Source organism: Monodon monoceros, unplaced genomic scaffold (assembly GCF_005190385.1).
Source record: "Monodon monoceros isolate NGI ecotype Baffin Bay Population unplaced genomic scaffold, NGI_Narwhal_1 Super_Scaffold_18, whole genome shotgun sequence".
In the NCBI taxonomy this organism is placed as follows: Eukaryota; Metazoa; Chordata; class Mammalia; order Artiodactyla; family Monodontidae; genus Monodon; species Monodon monoceros.
This window is the reverse complement of record NW_021703774.1, coordinates 115,120,842-115,142,883: the sequence shown is the minus strand read 5'-3', so window position 1 is coordinate 115,142,883 and position 22,042 is coordinate 115,120,842. Positions and strand designations below refer to the sequence as shown.

Here is a 22,042-nt window from a genome sequence, read left to right as displayed (position 1 = left end):
ACCACATCATATTAATCGCCATGTCTCCTTAAGAGCCTCTTGGCTATGGCAGCTTCTAAGACTTTCCTTGCTTTTGATGACCTTGACAGTTTTGAAGAGCGCTGGTCAGGTATTTTGTAGAATGTCCCTCTGTTGGAATTTGTCTGAGGTCTTCTCATGGTTAGAGTGGGGTTACAGATTTTTTTTTTTTTTTTTGCGGTACGCGGGCCTCTCACTGTCGTGGCCTCTCCCGTTGCGGAGCACAGGCTCCGGAAGCGCAGGCTCAGCGGCCATGGCTCACGGGCCCAGCCGCTCCGCGGCATGTGGGATCTTCCCGGACCGGGGCACGAACCCGTGTCCCCTGCATCGGCAGGCGGACTCTCAACCACTGCGCCACCAGGGAAGCCCTGGGTTACAGATTTTGAGGGGAAGACCTCACAGATAAAATGCCATTCCCATCACATCCTATCAAGGGTACATACTGTCCACATGACTTGTCATGGTTGATGTTGACCTTTGTCACCTAGCTGCAGTAGTGTTTAGCAGGTGTCTTTCCTGTAAAGTTACTACCCCCGTATCCAGACTGTGTTCTTGGAAAAAAGTCACTGTGTGGAGTCCACACTTAGGAGTGGGGAGTTATGCTTCGCCTTCTTGAGGGCAGAGTAGCTACACAAATTCTTTGCAGTTCTCCTGCCCAGGCAATTTATCTCTTCTCATCCATGTATTTATTTATTCAGTTGTTTATTTGCATCAGTATGGATATTCATGGAGATTTATTTTGTACTTCGGGTTATCATAAAATATTACTTTACTTTGTTGCTCAGATTGTTCCAGCTTTGGCCACTGGGAGCTCTTTCCATTGCTCTGTGTCCTCTGACCTACTTCTATCATTGTGAGATGGTTGTTGTTCTTCTGAGTACTTTCTTATTTTCTGACACAAGATACTCCAGGCTCATCTTAACATCTCCTGCCCTAGGTCTAGAATCAGTCGTTTCTCCGAGGGTGGTATTAAAACCAAGATCTGGGCACTAAGTGTTCTTGTTGCTACAGGGTTGCTGTTGCTTAGAGGCCCTCTCAGTGGACAGAGCAGGGAAATGAATGTGTATGTACTAATTTATAAATTGATCTGTATGTAACCGTCTGTATCTGTATTAAGTTAAACATGAGCATACTGATGTCTCCAATTCTAATCCATTACCACGTGGACCATTCTGGCCTCCTGCCCTTGGGGATCTGTGATCTCCTACTCCAACAGTATGGTAAACTTGGCTCCCACCATCCGCCATGTATTTACTTAATTGTTCAGTTCCAGTATGCATGTATAGCAGTGTCAGAATTGTTGACAAGACCCCCATGGAAAATAACTTTATCCACTAGAGTACAGTGCTGCTTACGTACAGTTTCCTTTGCCATAGTTTTACAGACTTCTTATTTCCAAAGTTGCTTAGGGAGCACCTTTTTTTTTTTTTTCTCCACTCCTTTCAGTGAGGTTGTTTCATACATTTGTAATACAGTTAGATTGTTTGGTCACATTCTGCATTTCATCTTGGGATTCCCCTAACCTTTTACATGATTTTAAAAAAATTACATATATTAAAGTTCACTTTTTGTGGGTTTTGAGAAATGCAGGTATCGCCATTACGGTGTCATAGAGAATAGCTTCATCACCCTATGAATTCTCTGTGCTTCACCAATTCACCTATTTAACCCTTCCCCAATCCACTGATTTCGTTTTTTTTGGAGCAGGAAAGCCCATAACCTCACTTTATTTGTATTTCCTCCTTACCCAAAATCATCAAAATAGGAACAGAGATGGGCAGGGAAAAGGGCTGAAAATTTGTTCAATCCACATGTTCTCAGGGCTATCCCAGAGAGCACTTGAGGCTGAGTGCCTGTTGGAGTAGCTGCAGATCCAACACGAATTCCTCATGCCTTGGCCTGAAGTCTTCACAGATTGGTGGCGTGAGCCCTGCAATTCTCATCCTTTGCCCATCTTGACGTAAGGCAGGAAAGTGGACTGAAATGCTCCTTTCTGATGGGCAAGGCAAATCAGAACCCATGGTGTACTTACTGCACCTTTGGTGCTACAGGGGCAAAACCTGAAGCTGCTTCCAAGGCTCTAGACACTTGCAGGCAGGGCTAGAGGCCGATGGTGTAAGAGCGGCCTGTGGGGTTCTGAATAGCAGAACAGACTGGTGCTGTCACAGCCCACTCATTCCACACCATCTTGGAATTGCTGCATCGCCAGAAACGTACACAGGTGGTCTGGCCTTCACGCACGGTAATGGGCTGCTTAATGGGGAAGAGGGTGGGAAACCATGAAAACATCTCAGGAGAGTGAGTCTCTGGACAGATACTCAGAGTGATGTCCTGATGAAGCACAGTCTCAAAGTAGTCTGCAAACCCATGCAGCACTGTGTTCACCTCCACGGGAAACTCCAAGGTGCAGTAGTGGTTGTTGTCAATCATAGGATCTCTGTTGGGATGGCTGAAGGTAAAACAGGGCTGGGGTGCAGACGGCTGGTGGAAATTGTGCAGCCACAGCACATAAAGCATCTCAAACTGGGCTTCAGGGTGGCGGTCCTTTTCCCGACAGACTTGGACCTCATTGTACAGCGTGGAGGAGAAGATGGGAGCTAGAAAGGAGGTATACTCCCCAGGAATGCTTACGCCATCATCCGGTGACAGCTCATTATCCGCTTAGGACCCCAGAAGCTCACTGACAATGATATCCGCTTTCTCTGGAGCCACCCGTTCCCGCATGTCCGATGAGACTACTGTCACCTGGCTTCCCCATTCTTCAAGCTGCCAGTTCTCCAGCGTCACCACAGCATTTGGGTTCTTCTCCGCAGCGTACAGCTTTATCCACCAGTCTGCCTGCTTGGCTGCCCGCAGGGAAGTGTTCACCAGGGGCCCCCGGCCTGTTCCCAGCACCATCGGCACTTGCACATTGGTGTCCTTCCCTTCCTCTGGCACTCGGTCTAACAGACATTTATAGATGGCCTGCTGGTATCGAGAGTATTTGATAGGGTCCTTTTCAAACACTTCGTATGTCTGAGATTCCAGATTATCCATCAGTGGCTGGAGTGGGGACTGCAGGTAGTCTTCATAGCCCTTGGCAAAGAGTTCATAGGCACTGGGTGGAGGTCGATTCTGGCTCCAGTTTTCCAAGTACTGGAGGCAGGAGCAGAACTCTTTCTCTGAGTGGTGGTTGGTGCCTGTGATGATGAATTGCACATCCAACTTGAGGAGTTGGAAGATCAGCCTCTGATGCATCTTAGAAAGAACAGGAAATCCCTTCTTATTGGTCAGGAAAATGCTGGTGGGGAGAATGGTTGCTTTGATGGGCTTCCCCAAGCCAACGATCAATGACATGATTAGATGGGAGGTCAGCACCAATTTCGAGAGCCACCGCAATCCTCTTGCTATAATCACACAAGGTCCGGAAGTTGTGCCACCACATCCATGTCTTCTCCTCTCCACCGTACTCCTCTGTGTGTGAAGTTGGCACATCTCTCAGGTCCTCTGGTGCCACCAGTGGCACCCACATCCAGAACATGGAGGAGTGGTGGCCAGTGGGATGTGGTTGGTCAAAACTCTCGCCAAGTTTGTGTTATCGTCCTGATTTAGGGGAAGCAGGAAAGCTGGAAGACCCAAATATGCCCCAAAATTCAGCTCCTGTAACATAGCTGCCTCGGAGTTCCTGCGGATCTTCTCCACTTTTGAGTCTGGACGAATCCGTGGAGAAAGCTTTCCCACAATTAGTGTGTTCCAGTCCCTTCCTGACAGCAGTAGGTCTGATCGTGTCTGAGGGCCTGGCCGATTCTTAGCAGGTCCCTGAGTGAACTCCCTCTTGAAACGTGGGTGGAACACAGGCATGCCGAGGAAATCAAACCCCTGCTTGGCCACAGCCCCCAGGGTGTCAGCCATTTCGGGGATGCAATTCAGGTCCCTCCCGCTGGACACGCGACTTCCACTGGCACTGCTGACCACCATCGCCTCCACCTTTTCCCTTGCGCTGTCCACGCCGAGATTCCCTGACCCCACTGATTTTTTTAACTGTCTCTGTGGTTTTGCTTTTTCCAGAACATCGTATCGTATAATTGTAATAATACAGAACATAGCCTTTTCAGATGGGCTTCTTTCACTTAGCAAAATGTATTTAAGATTTATTCATGTCTTTTCATGGCTTGGTAGCTCATTTCTTTTTGTAATATTTCATTGTGTGGATATACTCCAATTTGTTTATCCAGTCACCTATTTAAGGACATCTTGGTTGCTTCCAAGTTTTGGTGGCTATGAATAAAGCTACTATAACATTTGCTTGCAGGGTTTTGTGTGGACATAGTTCTGAAGTCAGTTGGTTAAATACCAAGGAGTGTGATTGCCGGATTATATGCTAAGACTATATTTAGCTTTGTAAGAAATCGTCAAACTGTCTTCCAAATTGGTCGTGCCATTTTGTATTCGTGCCAGTGAAGGATGAGTGTTCCTGTTGCTCTTTTTCCTTGCCAGCAATTGGCATTGTTAATTTTCTTTTTTGTATTTTAGCCATTCTAATAGGTATGGCTATAAGGTATGCTGTGGTATCTCGTTGCTTTATTTTGTAATTCCCTAATGATGTAAAACATTTTTTTCATATGCTTATTTGTCATCTATATACCTTCTTTGGTGAAATCTCTGCTCAGATCTTTTGTCCATTTTTACTGGGCTTTCTTCCTGTTGAGTTTCACGAGTTCTTTGGATACAAGTCCTTTGTCAGATATGTGTTTGCAAATATCTGCAAATTTCTGTGGCTTCTCTTTTCATTCTTTTAACGGTCTTTTGCAGAGCAGAAGTTTTTAATGTTAATAATGTCCAATTTAGATCATGCTTTTGGTGATGCTTCTAAAAACTCATCTCCAAACTCAAGGTAGCCTGGATTTTTTCCTTTGTTCTCTTCTAAAAATTTTATAGTTTTGCATTTACATTTAGGTCTGTGATCCAGTTTGAGTTAATTTTTATGAGAGATGTAAGCCCTGTGTTTAGTTAGTTTTTTTTTTTTTTTGCATGTGGATATTCAGTTGTTCCAGCACCGTTACTTAAAAAGACTATCCTTTCTCCATTGAAATATTTTTGCTCCTTTGTCAAAGGTCACTGGACTATTTGTGTGGATCTGCTTCTGGGCTCTCTATTCTGTTCCATTGATGTATGTGTCTGTTCTTTCACCAATACTGTGCTGTTTGGATTACTGTAGCTTTACTGTAAGTTTTGAAATCATTTGGTGTGATTCCTCTAATTTTTTTGTTCTTCAGTACTGTGTTTGCTGTTCTAGGTCTTTCGGTCCAGGCATGGTTTTAAGTCCTTTACATATATTAACTCACTTAGTCCTCACAGTAACCCACTAAGAGGCCCAAAGAAGTTAAGTGGCCTGTTCAAAGTCACATAGCAAATAAGTGGGGGAGGCAGGACCCAAGCCTCGGCAGTGTGGCTGCAGTCGCTGGCTCACATCCACCCACCAGGTGACCTCTGACGGTAATAAAGAAGGGATCCTTGTTTATTTTTGACACCTTAATGAGAATACTTAGAGGCGATTTCCTGGACCCATTGTCTTGGGAAACAGGCAGCGTAGTGGGGAGTCTCAGAGTTCTTGCTTTAATTTCAGAGACTTAGGTTGACACCTTGGTAGGGTTCCCAGCTCAGCCACTTGCCACCTTCATGATCTTGGGCATACTCCTAAACATCACCATTTCCTCATCCATAAACTGTGGCTACCGTTTCTACCCATTTGTTAAGGAGAATAAGCAAGCAACACAGGAGTGTGTAGTTTATATTCTAAAACACTAGGTAAATACCAAGAGCTATCATTAGATAATAGTGAAAGCTACTAATTACCAGGTACTTACTCACTGACAGGCACTGCTCTAAGTGCTTTGTACATTATCTTTTTTAATCCTTATAAGCAATACGATAGCTACTGTTATCCCTACACTAACTAAGGTACGTGTAAGCGAGAGAGAGGCTGATTCTTCCTGGCTTAAGTTTTTTTTTTTCTTTTAATATACATTTTTAATCCAAATCTTGTGGTGTACTTTTTTTTAAAACTAAATTTTTTTAAATTTATTTATTATTTTTGGCTGCGTTGGGTCCTCGTTGCTGTGCGCGCGCTTTCTCTAGTTGTGGCGAGCCGGGGCTACTCTTCGTTGCGGTGTGTGGGCTTCTCTTGTTGCCGAGCACAGGCTCTAGAGCACGCGGGCTTCAGTAGATGCAGCGTGTGGGTTCAGTAGTTGTGGCTCGCAGGCTCTAGGCACACGGGCTTAGTAGTTGTGGCACACGGGCTTAGTTGCTCCGCGGCATGTGGGATCCTCCCGGACCAGGGCTTGAACCCGTGCCCCCTGCATTGGCAAGCGGATTCTTAACCACTGCGCCACCAGGGAAGCCCCCTGGCTTAAGTTTTAAAAAATAAAAAAAAGAAGGATAAGAAGGAGGGGGAGAGGATTAGAGGGGGAGCAGGGGGAGGAGGGGAAGGGGAAGAAGAAGAAGAAAATAAATTTTTTAAAAGATACTGGAGTTACTCAAAGAATGAATCAGTCCCTAAGCATCCAGCCCAGGCTGGGTAGGGACCAGGGGCAACTCCAGAAACTGCAGCAGCAGACGTTGATGGACCTGCTCTCCAGACTATATAAAGGTGCATAAAGGTGTCCCAACACCAAGAGCCCCTGTCACTGGGTTTCAAATTCCTAGGCTAGAGAAGTTAACTGGCCTGACTCAATAATTTATAGGAATACTTACTATATGTGAGGCACTGTGCTAAATGCTTTACATGAGTTAGTTAACTTAATCTTCACATTCACCCTGTGAAGGAAGTACTATATCATTGTTCCTGTTTTACGGATGGGGAAACTGAAGCAGGAGATGTTAAGTAACTTGCCGAAAGTTATGCAGATAGGTGTTGTGGAGTCAGGTTCCAGAGCCTGCCCTGTTATTTATGGCATTGAACTACCCTCCCCCCCTCACACCCACAGAGGGTCTGAATACATAGTTCTTTCTGGGGTGGTTGTTGAGACTTTCAGAGGAGGCATTATTTGAACTGGCTATTAAAGGATGAGTAGGAGTTTATAGGTGGATTAGAAGGGAAAGAGTATTTCACGTAGAGGAGACAATATGAGTTAAAGCACAGGTGGATGAAAGTATGTAATGTGTTCAGAAAATGACTCATAATTGCGGAGGTCAAGGGGTAGACGGGAATGGCTGGTGATTAAACTCAAAAGGTTAAAGCTAATGCAGTAGGCGTTGGGGAGCTCTCAAAAGAATTTAAGCAGGGGAGTAATTGTCTAGATATGTTTCAAAACACTTCCTGTGGTAGCAGTGTGGAGGCTGGCTTGAACGTGTGTCAGAATAGTTTGAAGGTAGGGGGACCTGCTGGAAGGCTCTACCATAGTCTAGATAAGACAGTGCATCAGCTTCTGAATAAGACAACAGATGTTTCTGCTTTTGGTGGTTTGGGGAAGTTGTACTTCACAGAGTGAAGGAAGAGATGCTACAGGTTCATCAGAGTCCCATTGGGAAATGCTACCTTATTAGTCTCCGACAGTACTCCATGAAGTAGCCAGTCTGGGAACTGTTTGTCACTGTTTGAACCGAGATAAGGGACTTGCACCAGAATGTAAATCAATGCACTGCTTCCTTCATTGAGAAAGTCGTGGCATGCACCACCACCCCCGCCCCCCCCACACACATTGACTGAAGCAAACAGTAAGCTCGCTTCATGACAAAGTTGATTTACATTCTAGAGCAAACTCCTGTCTCCTTGTAGCCTGATAACAATTTGTAGACCTTCACCAGTCCACAACCACAATTAGACGAGCTTGCTGTATGATCAATTTATTATATGTAGGTGTTATACTTTAAATATCTTTTTCTCTCTACGGTCAAACCTTTAATGTGGAAAACATGGTTTCAGCGTTTTAAGAGTTTTCTTTTTATTCTACAGACAAGCCACTTATGTCAAGGACTCCTCTTTTGATTTTGATTTTTTGGAATTGTTACATGATCACTTAACCTTCATTAATAATTAATAACTTTCTGTAGAGATGGGCTTGTGATCTCTTCCTGCTCTCCAGTATTGTTAAGAGCTAGTTGTCCTTCAGACCTCAGGTTCTCTCCAACCTTCAAGACTTGTGTTACGATGCCTTCTCCAGGGTCTCAGACGTTATAGAGCACTGGAGAGGGAAGGGAAGTAATGATTTCTCTATCACTTGAGTGTAAAGCGTAAACCGAATCAACACTTAGCAGTGATATTATTAGAGGGATTCAAACATCAGTAACGTGTCTTAACTAATGGACCTTAAAGATTTTCTGTGACCCTGAGATTTTTCTATTTGACTAAGGTCACAGAGCTAGTGTACGGCAGAGTGGGGCTGGCATCTGGGTCTCCTGACCCTCTGTCACGCTGCTTCTCAGTTTGCTTCCCAGCCCCCTCCCCTCAGTCCTTCACTAAAAGCAGCAGAAGAAATGATAGGTTCCTTAGAGGATGGAATAGATGCCGTGGGTCTTCATTTAATGATGGAACCTTTGGAGGTTTTTTCTCTGCTAATGACCACAGCAGAAAGATGCTTTACATACTGTACTGAGATCTAAATTTAGATAGCAGATGGGCTGACACTGATGTTCTAAAGTACATGTTGGGAAGATAATTCCCAATCTCCTGAGGAAAGAGGTGTCAAATTCAATTTTACTGAGGAGCTGAACTTTAATTTGGCTATTCCAACCCTGGCTTGCCCCAGCAATGAGCCACATAATTTGCCTTGAAAGGCCACCCCTTGATTTGGACACAGTCTGTACAGATGCCAGTTTAACATAGTGCCTAATGCTGAGTGTGTGCATTTCTATTGGTTTGCCTTGTCTAAATGCTATTTAATCATAGTGGTGCCCGTTATTGTTTCAGTTAAATATTAACAGGCTTTCCTCATAAACCCTTAAGTGAAGATCAGAGTTGGTCAGAAAAAGTTGTTAGAAATGGACATTTGTCAATTGTCAATTGGCCAAAGACAGTCAGCACTTAGCTTGGGGAATAGGACCAAGAAAAAAACAGAGATCTTCAGAAAGCGTGCTCCAGAATCCTCTGAAATCCATTGTCCAGACTTAGAGCTCATCACCTTGGCTTTGCTGCTCACCAGCTGTGTGAGTGGGCATGTTACTTAGCTTCTCTGAGTCTCTTTCTTTACTGTAGAGTAGAGATAAATAAGTCCAAATCCATGGTATGATTGTGAGAATAAATGACTCATATCAGAGGTGCTCAGCCCACTTTCAGGCAATTGGCAGGTCCTCAATAAGAGTTTAACTTGAATCTGATGCACGTGCATTATCCATTTTATCTCGATGTCTCTCTGTACCACAACATGCCATTTTATTCCTGCCTCCATGCCTTCTGCTTGCGAGCTGGAGCTGGGTATGGCCTAATGGTTAACGACCTGGCTTTGGTGTCAGGCACATCTGGCTGGAGTTTGAATTCTCTGTTGTGAGACATGGTTAAATTAATTGACTTCTTCAAGCCTCAGTTTCTTCACTTGATAAAACGGGGGAAATAATGGCACCTACCTTCCAGTGGCGTAGTGAGGATTAAAAGAGATAAGGCTTGTGAGTGCTTTGTCAAGATACCCATGAGTCAACGTATTGAGCTCCTGTTATGTGTTACAAGCCCTGGAAGTAGAGTGGTAGGCAAACTGGACAGTCCCTGCCATCACGGAATGGCCAGGCCTAACAGGGTGTGACTATACATAGTTATAAACATGGAAGTAAATAATTAGAAATAATTCCAGGGCTTCAAAGTATTGAAAAGAAGAATAAGTGCTGTGAGAGAACTTATAGGGGGACCCAGCCGGGCCTGGGAATCACATAAGACTTCACTGAAGGTTGATGTGAACGATAAAGGGCGGGTGACTAGGTCCAGAGCCAGAGAAAGGCTGTTCCCTGTAGGGGGACTAGCGTGTGTTTAAACTCAGAGGTAAGAGAACGTGTGTATGTTTTGAAGGGGGTCTTATTCCTTGAATAAAAAATGAGGATAATATTAAATAGTTCATTGATTTTAAGACTCACTTTTTTCTTCACATTTTAATGTATTTAAAACTTATACGTGTCTTACAGTGAATGACATGTTATAGTATTGGCAGTATTCTTTTCTTTCTTGGTGGTGGCTAAAATAATGGGGTGTCTTACATTCAGAGCATTTTAAGATTTGATGAAATACAGTAACTTTTGCTTTTTTAAGATCGTTGTGAAAATTCAAGTTGAGTACACAATGCATCTGATATTTACCTGATACTTCCACAGCAGTTTGAAGGTAGCTGCAGACTATAAAACCAGACCCATGACCCAGTACAAACTTTGCAAACTGCCAAAGTTAAAAGCCGTTACGGCCCATGCTTAGTAAAGCATGCCAAAGCTCAGAGCCACCCACCCTTAGCCTTAATGCCTCCCAGTGTATTTTGCCAATTTTAATATTGTTAAGGTTCATGGCAAAATGCTCAAGATGTTGGCGTCTTTGAGAAGCTGTCTCTCCTGCCCAGGTTCTGAACTGACCGAGAAATAAGATGAAAGAACTGGCAGAGGGAGAACCAAAATGTCACTAGTTATAGGTTGGAGTGTGTAGCTTGCATCTATGGGTAACTGGGCTCCCGGCTACTGCACCCAGAATTATCCTGCACCTGTGCAGTCACAGGTACACCGATAGGGAAGGTGTGGAGGAACAACGGAGATCTGGGTGCTCTGTGGGCACTCCCTCCAAGGAGAGAAGGGAGGAGCAGACAACACAGGGGCCTCACAGATCAGACCAGTCACTCTCTAGGGCAGGAGGGGAATGCCAGTAGGGCCCCAGCCAAGGAAAGGAGACTTTTGGAGTTGGGTACCACCTTGTATTGAAGAGGCATAAATAAACACATTAGGAAGGAGAAAAGAAAGGATGATGTTAGTCATTACAAGACTGAGTTTATGGAATCAGAATGAAAAAATACATTTGATTGAAAAAAGTGGGCATTTAAAAAATGTCCAAGACTTAAAAAAAATGCAAAAAGTAGTAATAAACTGTGTTGCTGTAGAGAGGGGACAAAATGTTTTAAAAGGAAATTATTTCAAAGGTCCATATAAAGCCTTGGATTCTGTAAAGGCTGGTTCATTACTGGCCTATCTCTCTGCCCGTCAGGGAGTTGGCACGGAAGAGAGATCTGTGGTGCCGAGAAAAAGCCATGGGTGTGTTTTGCTCCGCATATGGTTTAGCTTTGGTTTTGTATCCGACAAGCTAGTTTAATTTACGCATGTAGTTTTGATACACTCAGCACTGTGAATAAGTATTGGGGGGGTCTGGTGAAAGGCACACAAACCACAGTAGCTCATTTCCTTTCATTGATCCAAGCCCAAAGCATTGCTGTTGCATCCTAGAGATTAAAACCCTTGATTCACATAAGAATAGTCTGGTGCAATCTGGAAAGATGTTGTCATGGTCTCTCAGGAGTAAACAATATGAATTTTTAAACATTCCGCAGGAATAATTAACATGATTTCAAGTATTCTGAAGCATCAGGATGTACAGTATTGCTTATTACAGTGGAAGAAACAGCCAGATATTTTGAGAAAAGTGTAAAGGTAGAGCTGTGTATTTTTAAGGACTAAGTATTTCTTCTGTTTGTTCTCAACCCAGCAGGTATTTGCTGAGGCTGTTGTGTGTGTGTTCTGGGGACAGTGTTATCCCAAATAATAATATTATATAGAGATAGTCTATAATCTCCTACTTACCAACTCTCTGATAGATTCTACCTCTTACCCTATCTTGGCATTTCTCTAGTGGAGCTATTGATATTATTGTCGTTTTTAGTGTTCTGCACTAAATTAAAAAAATAACTCTCCCTAAGTAATTACAGAATGTTCTAATTAATTTTATCATTAGCAGATATCCTAAAAATCATAAACAAGCACAAAGAAAAAAAAATGGAGCTAACCACTGTTTACATTTTTGTGAATGTCTTTCTAATATTTTATTTATTTTTGTATACATACATATATAATAAAATTATGTAATTATATGTATCATATATAAATTTTGTGTGTATAAAGTGTATGATAAATTTTATATAAGTAAAAGTTATATATAATTGTATAATTTTATTATATATGTATATCTGTATAAGCTAGCTTAATTTACAATGTTAATATACAAATTTATATTAAATTTATATTTACATATAATTTAATACATATACTTATATGTATTATAAAACATACATTTATATGTTTGTAGTCTGCCCATTTCTTTAACTTAGCAATAGGTCATGAAGATTTTTTCATATCAATAAACATGTTTCTATGATGTGCTACTTAATGGTATCCATGTACAGTAAGTCCCCTACATACAAATGAGTTCCGTTCTGAGAGCACGTTCGTAAGTCTGATTTGTTCGTTAAGTCCAACAAAGTTAGCCTAGGTACCCAACTAACACAACTGGTTATATAGTACTGTACTGTAATAGGTTTATAATATTTTTCACACAAATAAAACATAAAAAACAAACAAAAACTAAATAAAACATTTTTAATCTTACAGTACAGCACCTTGAAAAGTACGGTAGTACAGTACAACAGCTGGCATACAGGAGCTGCCATCGAGTGAACAGGCATGAAGAGTTACTGACTGGAGGAGGGAGAAGAGATGGGAGGTGGTAGAGCTGAAGGATCGTCAGCAATAGGAGACGGAGGGCAAGCTGCAAGTTCACTCATGCCTGATGTTGATGGCACAGATTCTGGTTCCTTGCTGGATTCAATTCTACATACTGTCTTGAAAAAATGATCCAATGATGTCTGGGCAGTAGCTCTTTTTTTCTCGTCATAGATGACATGGTAGCACTGGATTGCATTCTGAATGGCTGCTGCAGCCTTCGTGTACCGTTCTATGTTCTAAGGCACCGTTCCTGTGCCTTAAAAACTAACAGTGCCTTCTCAAGTAAAGAAAATCCCTTGCCATTTCTTGCATTGTGAATCTCTTCGGTTCTTCAGTAACTTCTTGCTCTGTCTCTCTTTGTCCTTTCTCTGGGCCTCCAATCCCATCAGGTCTTCATTAGTAAGCTCCACATTCACATCTTTGAAAGCTCTGAAGTTGAAGGTTCGAATGTAGGGGACTTACTTATAGTTTTTAGTGGTGTTTTTGCTGGGTCAACATTATACTTAAAGAAAAAAGGACTTTGGACATGTATAACCAAAGTGCCCTCCAGAGAGGCTGTAAACAGTTTACACTGCTTTTTGGGTGTTCTTATTTTTCCATACCCTCTCACACCAGATAATCTCATTATTTTTAATGTCAGGTGAGACTATACAGTTGACCCTTGAACAACATGGGGGTTAGGGGCACTGACCCTCCAAGCAGTCGAAAATCCATGTATAATTTATAGTCGGCCCTCTGTATCCTCAGTTTCACATCAGGAGATTCAGCCAACTGTGGATCATGTAGTACAGCAGTATTTACTGTCAAAAAACAATCCACAAAGAAAGAAAAAAAAAAGAAACAATCCACATATAAGTGGACCCATGCAGTTTAAACCCATGTGGTTCAAGTGTCAACTGTATTTTCATGTTTTATTTGCATTTTTTGACTTTTTGATGCTAAATATTGCAAAGCTGTTACTTGAGAGCAAAACAGAAAACATGAAGTCTTACTTCATCCATATCTTGGTTTGATTCATTTGCTTTGAATCCCTTGGGGTCAGCTGTTCTGAGGCACAGGCCTTTGGGGTTGGCCTGGCCAGGATGGGGACCCAGTTGGGAAAGCAGTGAAATTAAGGTAGTTTGAGAATATCATGGTCCCTGTAAAAGAAGTACCAGAAGATGAGAAAGAAGTACAGAGAAGAAGAAAGAGAGAAGTCAAAGACTTTTTTTTTTTCTTAAAAATATTCTCCTTAGGTCTATGCCACGAAAAGAAGGAAGAAAATTTCTTTTCCCCCTGTTAGCCACATTACCCCTTGGCCACTGTTCCAGAGCTCAGGACAGACTGTTTGTCCTATACTTTGTTTCTAATGTGGATGAAATAATTTTTGTGTGATCTTTTAAAAATGAAGATCCCAATCACATTGCTTGTCCAGAAAAAATACTTCCTACGTTACTAACTTTGGGAACATAAGTTATTGGTCATTTGGGAAACTACTTATCCTTTTATTTTTCCAATTTAAACATTAACCAAGGCAATCTAAGCTTTGCCTTTTTTTCTCTTGGGTAACTTGATTCCCCAATTATAAATAATGATTATTTAATGTCTGTTAATTCTATCGCAGTTTAGGGTGAATTCTAATTAGCCATTTCCCTAAGATATGTGGTCTGTGGCTTGAAAGGTTTTCTAATGCCTTTCCACCCTAGAACTAATGACTCAGAACCAAGAAAGACTGACACAGAGCTTCATCTTATGCTGGGGCTGCAAATGCTCCAGAGGGTGCCTACACCTCTTGCAGCCTTGCTGCACATGGCAAATAACACCCGCCACCAAGCTGGTCTCAGTATCGTACCTGCTCTGCATTGTGCCCAGAAGGCTTGGTTTGACTTACAGGATGCTCATTTCTGGGAGGTCACAAGCACTGTTTCTTCACTGGAGTCCTAGATAGTCATTTTTCCTAGTGCTTTAAAAAGGTTAAAATGTGGTTTTATGGATAGTCATCACCCAGATTTTTGTGAAAGCGTCCCTAATCCTAATTAATGGTATAAACAGATTCAGAGAGAGTAAAGAAAGATATCTGTGGCTTCTAATTCAAATTAGGCTAACTGTAGTGATTGGTCACCCATTGTCTTAGTCTGTTGAGGCTGCCATAACAAACTACCATAGACTGTGTGACTTATAAACAACAGAAATTTATTTCTGGGCTTCCCTGGTGGCGCAGTGGTTAAAAATCTGCCTGCTAATGCAGGGGACACGGGTTCGAGCCCTGGTCTGGGAAGATCCCACATGCTGTGGAGCAACTAAGCCCGTGAGCCACAACTACTGAGCCTGCGCATCTGGAACCTGTGCTTCGCAATGGGAGAGGCCGTGACAGTGAGAGGCCCATGCACTGCAATGAAGAGTGGCCCCCACTCACCACAGCTGGAGAAAGCCCTCGCCAGAAATGAAGACCCAACACAGCCAAAAATAAAATAAATAAATAAATAAATTTATTTAAAAAAAAAAAAAAAAAAGAAATTTATTTCTCACAGTTCTGGAGGCCGGAAGTCTGAGATCAGGGTTCTGATGTCACGTTCTGGTAAGAGCCCTCTTCCAATTTACAGACTGCTGACTTCTCGTTGTATCCTCACATGGCAGAAAGAGGACAAGCTTGCTCTTTGGCCTCTTTTTACAAGGGCACTAATCCAGTTCATGAGGGCACCACCACCAGAATAGGGATTAGGTTAGATTTCAACACATGAAATTTTGAAGGACATAAACATTCATAACACCCACCAGCTTTGGTATGTAGATGCTCGGAGATTAAACATGACTTTCTGGAACAAAATAACAGTTCTTTCCTGAGCATAATGTATAAACTGGGCTTAAAATATAAGTTGATTCATAAAAAAGTTGGTCCTAATTTTACCCTATATAAGAATGAAACATCATTCAGAGTATTTAAAGAATGGGGAATTCTGTTCAGTAGAATTTTTTGATTGAGTTAAACAGAGGAAGGTAGGGAGTTATTGTTTAATGAGGACAGAGGTTCAGTTGTGCAAGATGAAAAGAGATGGATGGTGGTGATGTTTGCATGACAGTGTGAATGTGTTTAATATCACTGAAGTGTATACTTAACAATGGTTGAGGTGGTATATTTTATGTTATGTGCTTTTAAACAAAATTTTAAGAAAGAGTTAAATGGAAGTTTCCTTTTGGAGAGCTTTTCAGTCTACATTTTGATTTAGTAAATGTAGGACATTAAATTTAACTGTGTGTGTACTGGCTGTTTGAGGGTCGTCATTATGCATGCAGCCCTCATTTTATAGGACTGGAGAGGCAGAATGTGTTTTGGATCTAGGACATGTTTGAGAAGCAGCTTAAAATTCCTTTATATTGTTGTGCATTCCTGTGATTTGCATTTCTGTCCTAAATGAGCAGAGAGAAAAATAAGTTGGATCCCAATTAATTGGGTTCTAATTTATCTGTGTTTTAGGCTCTATATTAAAATATCAGCCACCTAACGTAGTATTTAATCGTAACCAATTTTGTATATAACCGCACAGGAGAAAAAGAGTTTAAGTGCAGCTTTCTTCCCATCCATGCTTTCCCTTGGCCATTGTGCTTTTGCGTTCTTGAGATTCAGTAAATTCTTTTGAAGGTCAGCTATGGCGCAGAGGAGAATTAATATTAAAATGCATTTAATAAATAAGCTGTCAGATGATTCTCTAAGATACCATAGCAGCTGAAAGTCTTCTCTCCTTTTTCTTTCAGGTCTCTGCGTACAGGGGGAATGATGGTTAATATAGAGTCTCTGTTGGCATCTCCTAATGGGCCTTCAGTAATCATTTCTATCACAGTGTTGCTCCATTGCTGTCATCAGCCTTGAGTGACGGAGCACTTTTCTCACAGAATACAACCCCTCCCTGGAAAGGAGGAAGCAGGAAGAGTCATCTATGTACCAGTGTAACAGGACGAGAATAGAAACAAAATCACAGATTTGGCAAAGAAGGCCTGCATGCTGACCCCGTGTTCCTGGCAGTCTGAGTGGGTTTTTGGTCTTTGGTCTGAATTGTCATGATTATTTAATGTTAAACCTGCAGAGTGTTATGAGGCCATGATTTTGAACTCTGTGCCCTTCAGAGGGGCTCTCCTTAAGGCACAAGTGCAGGAAGATTAAACATTAATTAAAGTATCCAAAGTAACTACACAGGAGAACAAAAAGTGTAAAGAAGCAGAAAAATAATTGGCCTCCCCACTAGAGAAAGTCATTTTTAAAAGAAAGGTCTTGTATTGCACTTTAGAGGTGGATGTAATAAGACTTCACTAGACCCAGAGGCATGAGTAATTTCTTGGTAGAGTATTCTGCCTCTGATTCCTCAAAAAAAAAAAAGGAAAAACTCAGCAGGTGCTGGACCATCTCAGGGGCCCTAATGGTATGGGGAGAAAGGAAACAAGAATGTGTTCAAGTTGTGAGTTGTAACTGTCCTTGATGTTTATTGAGAACCCATGGAGGGGTGGGGGGAGGGCTTCCCAAGCCTGACTGAATGCCTTTCCTCCCTGTAGATTCCAACTCAGTGTTTTGGATGTAGACCTAGGAGTCTGTATTTCCAAAAGATTTTTGGTACACAGCATGGTTTGAAAACTACTGGTCAAGGTCAATAGTTTTAATTAAAACGAGAGAGGGTGGTAGGACGGAGGGAAATTGACACAGAGAAAGAGGGAGAATAAGCTTTGGAACCCTTTGTTCAAATATCTGAGGAAGAGGAACATGTAAATCAGTCCAAAGCAGAACTGTGCTGGCTGAATTGGAGGCAGGAGACCTGTCTTCCTTTCCAAGGTCTGAGCAAGGGAGATTTAATCCTCATGCATTGGCCTGTGTGCTGTCATTTCCTTCCTCCCTGTCTGCTGCTGCCACCTTCAGCCTCTCTCGGCTGCTTCATCCCTGTGTGTCAACTCTACATGCGCATGCTCTTGTTTTGCCCTTTCCGCTATCTCTCCTGGGTCCTGTCCGTTTTCTGCCTTGGCTCAGTGCGCTCACAAGTGAGCCTTCAGCATGACACCTATCTGCTTCCCCGTAGTACCAGAACCTCCACTTTCCATGTAGGCAGGGGCAGCCTGGTGGACAGCACTGGACACTCAAGGTGAGTCTGAATTGAATTCCAAACTCATTTTGATAGATGGTGCACTTTGTGAAACGGCATGATGATTTCAAGAGAGCATGGACTTTGAAGGCTGATAGATTTTCTGTAGGCTTCTTTTCAATAAATGGCCCAATGCCTTTCCATTTGCTAAGGGCAAAATCCTTGGAGTCGGGCTTCCCTGGTGGCGCAGTGGTAGAGAGTCCGCCTGCTGATGCAGGGGACACGGGTTCGTGCCCCGGTCCGGGAAGATCCCACATGCCGCGGAGCGGCTGGGCCCGTGAGCCATGGCCACTGAGCCTGCGCGTCCGGAGCCCGTGCTCCACAACGGGAGAGGCCCCAACAGTGAGAGGCCCGCGTACCGCAAAAAAAAAAAAAAAAAAAAAAAAAAAAATCCTTGGAGTCATCCTAACTCCTTTCTGTCTTTTACACCCCACACGTAAACAGTGAATTCTTTCAAATGTATCCAGAAGCCATTTATTCTCACTATCTCTATAGTTTTTTATTTTATTTTATATTGGAATATAGTTGATTTACAGTGTTGTGTTAGTTTCAGTTATACAGCAAAGTGATTCAGTTATACGTATACATATATCTATTCTTTTTCAGATTCTTTTCCCATTTAGGTTATTACAGAGCATTGAGTAGAGTTCCCTGTGCTATACAGTAGGTCCTTGTTGATTATCTATTTTATATATAGTGGTGTGTATTTGTTAATCCCAACCTCCTAATTTATCCCTCCCCCATCTTTCCCCTTTGGTAACCGGAAGTTTGTTTTCTAAGTCTGTGAGTCAGTTTCTATTTTGTAAATAAGTTCATCTGTATCATATCTTAGATTCCACATATAAGTGATATCATATGATATTTGTCTTTCTCTGTCTGACTTCACTTAGTAAGATGATCTCTAGGTCCATCCATGTTGCCGCTTTTTTTTTTTTTTTTTTTTGCGGTACGGGGGCCTCTCACTGTTGCGGAGCACAGTGGCCTCTCCCATTGCGGAGCACAGGCTCTGGACGCTCAGGCTCAGCGGCCATGGCTCATGGGCCCAGCTGCTCCGCGGCATGTGGGATCTTCCCGGACTGGGGCACGAACCCGCGTCCCCTGCATCGGCAGGTGGACTCTCAACCACTGTGCCACCAGGGAAGCCCCGATTTTTTAATATACATATGTATATATATATACACACCACATCTTCTTTATCCATTTTTCTGTTGATGGACACTTAGGTTGCTTCCCTGTCTTGGCTGTTGCAAATTCACCATCTCTATTGTTAACATTTGGTCCAAACCACCATCACCTGTTGTCTGGATTATTGCCACAGTCTCCTAACTGATCTCACAGCTTCTGCCCTTGTTCCTAGAGTCTTTTCCCAACGCAGCAATCATAGTGATCCTTGCACATATTACTTAGGCCCTCTCTTCTTTGCTCAGAAGTCTTCCCTCTCAGAGTCAGAGCCAAAGACTTTATAGTGTCCTCCAAGACCCTCCATGATGCGGTTTTCCCAACTCAGTTTCTCTCACCTCATCGAAGGACTTATTTGTCCTTTGATCACTCTGCTCTAGACATAATTTCCTCCTTGCTGTTTCTCATTTGGCCAAGCACATTCCTGCCTCTGGGTCACTGCCCTTGTTTCCTCTGCCTGAAGCGTTTTTAAATGAAATATTTGTACGGTTCCCTCACTTTCCTTCAAGTCTACTTAATTTTTGCCTTATTAGAGAGTCAATTCTGGACCAGCTTATATAAAAATGGAACCCCCTGCTTTGTTTTTCTTCATAGCACATTTCATCACCTGACATTCTGTTTATTTATTTTGTTTGTCAAGTGGTAGTAAATACAAGCCCTGTGAGGGCAGGGCCTTTGTTTTGCAGAAACATGGGGTTCTTTTGCAGAATAGAACTCATGCTTAAGTTTCCCAACAAAAGTGTCAGATTAAGTTTGCACTAAAAATATAATAGCTACTGTTATTGCTGTTAGTGTTGATTGAGGTTTGATTAAAAGACTGAATTTATTCAGGTATGTGGTTGGATTTCAATGAAAGTGGGATCCAGGACGTGGCTCCAGTCCCATAGGATAGTGTTGGTTGCTTCTATTCCACTTCTCCTAGAAGAGTGTGGGCTACCTCCTGATGGTTCCTGGGCTTTTGCTTGAATGATCTTTGTGTAGGTAAGGACTTCCACAGGATAAGTTTTCCAGCTGTTCTTAAGCAAGTTATTAAAATTAAATACAACTACAGAATGGAGAATGTTCAACTTTTTCAATTACACAGGGTCTATGAAGGGTTTTTAATTAAAAAGGGTTCATTCTGTGTCCCCTTATATTTAGTCAATATGCAGTATTTTCAGTGCTTTTATCATTCGTGTGTTGAGGAGGTAATATCCATGGTAACCAACTCTTTTCTACATTAGCCAAAAAAATATGGTTAGTGCTCCGTTCTGTGAAAAACATGTATGCAGGTAGTTTGCTTATTAACCAGGTTTGGTGTCATCCACACACTTAAAATGTTAATAATTACTAGCTATTAATATTGTAAATTTAGTTTAAATACTGTAAATGTCTGTTCTTCCAAGATTGAATGTTCAGATTAGAATTTCGTATAAGTATGTATAAATCATTTCAAATGGAAAAAAATGAATGCAAATCAGAGACCAGCTGGAGGCAGATTTGCATGATTATTTTAATGTTACGACAGGACACGAACACCCAGAAATTCGAATCAGAATGCTTGTGTCTCATACCTGCGAGGGTTGCTGAATCTCTCTTATGTGGCCAAGTATCACCCTGTGTTATTTGCAGATCCTACTGATAGAAATTTGAGAGTCCAGGATCAAACTCACTCTGCCTATTTGTTTTCTCTGTAGCCTGGGTTTGAAGATTCAAATGGAATAAGCATTTTCACTATGTAAGCAGTGCTTAGCACTTACATTCATGTTCCTTAGAATTGCTCCAAGGTTTTTCAAAAGATAAGTCATGCCATTTGATTATTGGCAATCATTTGTCCACTCAGCACCCTGATGCAGAATGCCCTCTGTGTACTGAGCCGCCACACTTAAATGAGAATAAAAGAGTAACAGCATGGCAATTTTTGCGAATGAGTCTAGACATAGCCTCTTCTGTAGCATGAAACTAGTATCCGGCTGATTGAGTCTTGTTGCAGATCATTGCTCATAAATGTGCTAAATCCTTTAGTGCTATTCATAAAGCTTCATAATGATGACTTCAAAGGAGTTTCTTTTCTTTTTAGAGATGTGATTAGCTACCTGCTTTCAGTTTACACTGTGGCACTTGAAGTGTGCGTGTGTGTGTTTGTGTGTGTGTGTATGTGTAGGTATAATGTTCTATGGCCTTTTTAGCAATGATTCTCACTTTAATTATTCAAATGAATTGCTGATTAAAAATAAACTTCGATGGTCATGTTTATTTTTAAACATTGGGGATGATTCTGGTTTAAAAAGAAGGCTGGACAAGTATTTCTGAAAATTAATAAGTAAGGGTATCACTCCACATAAACAAAGTAATTTTTTAGGAGCAGAACACTTTATATATTGCTTGATGCTTTAGTCTGGTATGGTATTTGAAGAGCATAAAGTTATAACATAGGTTTTCATTTTAATGGGAGAGTTGTAATACCCTCATAATTTTTTTTTTTTACTTCTCATTACCTTTTACAACCTATGAATTACCTAAAACAACTTCAGTCATTTGAATTTTGACTTGCCACTTATTTTCCTATGAGCTAAATCGTCGTTTGAGAAATGGAGTCTATATTTATGGTATTGGTGTCTAAGGCTAGACGTGAGGAATATTACAGGGTTTGCAGACGCTGGCATGTGTAACGCAGTTCTAATGCTATCTGTTTGGGGCTTTGTTCAATATATGATTATGGAGAAGAATAGAAAAGAATGACAATGAAGTAGTAGTTACTGTCAGTCTTGTGGTAATATAATGAGAATTTAGGAGACGTTTCTGTACACTGGTTTAGCTCTACTATTTTAGACTTGTCTGGAGGACATTTTGTATGATTTATTGTAAGCTTATTTCTCCAGTTCATTTATTTGTTGATATATTATTACATTATTCTTGACCTAAAAAAAAAAGGTCAGCAAAGAACTTTAAGTCTTATTGTCCTTTTTGTTGTTGCTGCTGTAGCTGACTTCTGTAATAAATTTCAGAAATGGCATTTTTAGGGGGTGGGTAGAGACAAGTAATAACTATATGTTCATATATACTTCATATATATTATTGAATATATGTTATATATATATGTATTGAAAGGGTGG

General features: G+C 41.6%; 2 protein-coding genes across 4 annotated transcripts in view; one reads left to right on the top strand and one right to left on the bottom strand.

The window, feature by feature from the left end:
• The window catches only part of ST6GALNAC3 (ST6 N-acetylgalactosaminide alpha-2,6-sialyltransferase 3), a 570,510-nt gene that overhangs the window by 83,437 nt on the left and 465,031 nt on the right, over nucleotides 1-22,042 (top strand). The window lies entirely within an intron of this gene.
• LOC114898304 (protein arginine N-methyltransferase 5-like) lies at nucleotides 1,878-3,978 on the bottom strand. The gene is given in 3 exon segments (XM_029227561.1): nucleotides 1,878-3,327; nucleotides 3,329-3,558; nucleotides 3,561-3,978. Coding segments are annotated over 3 exon segments (1,854 nt in total). The 5' UTR covers nucleotides 3,976-3,978; the 3' UTR covers nucleotides 1,878-2,118.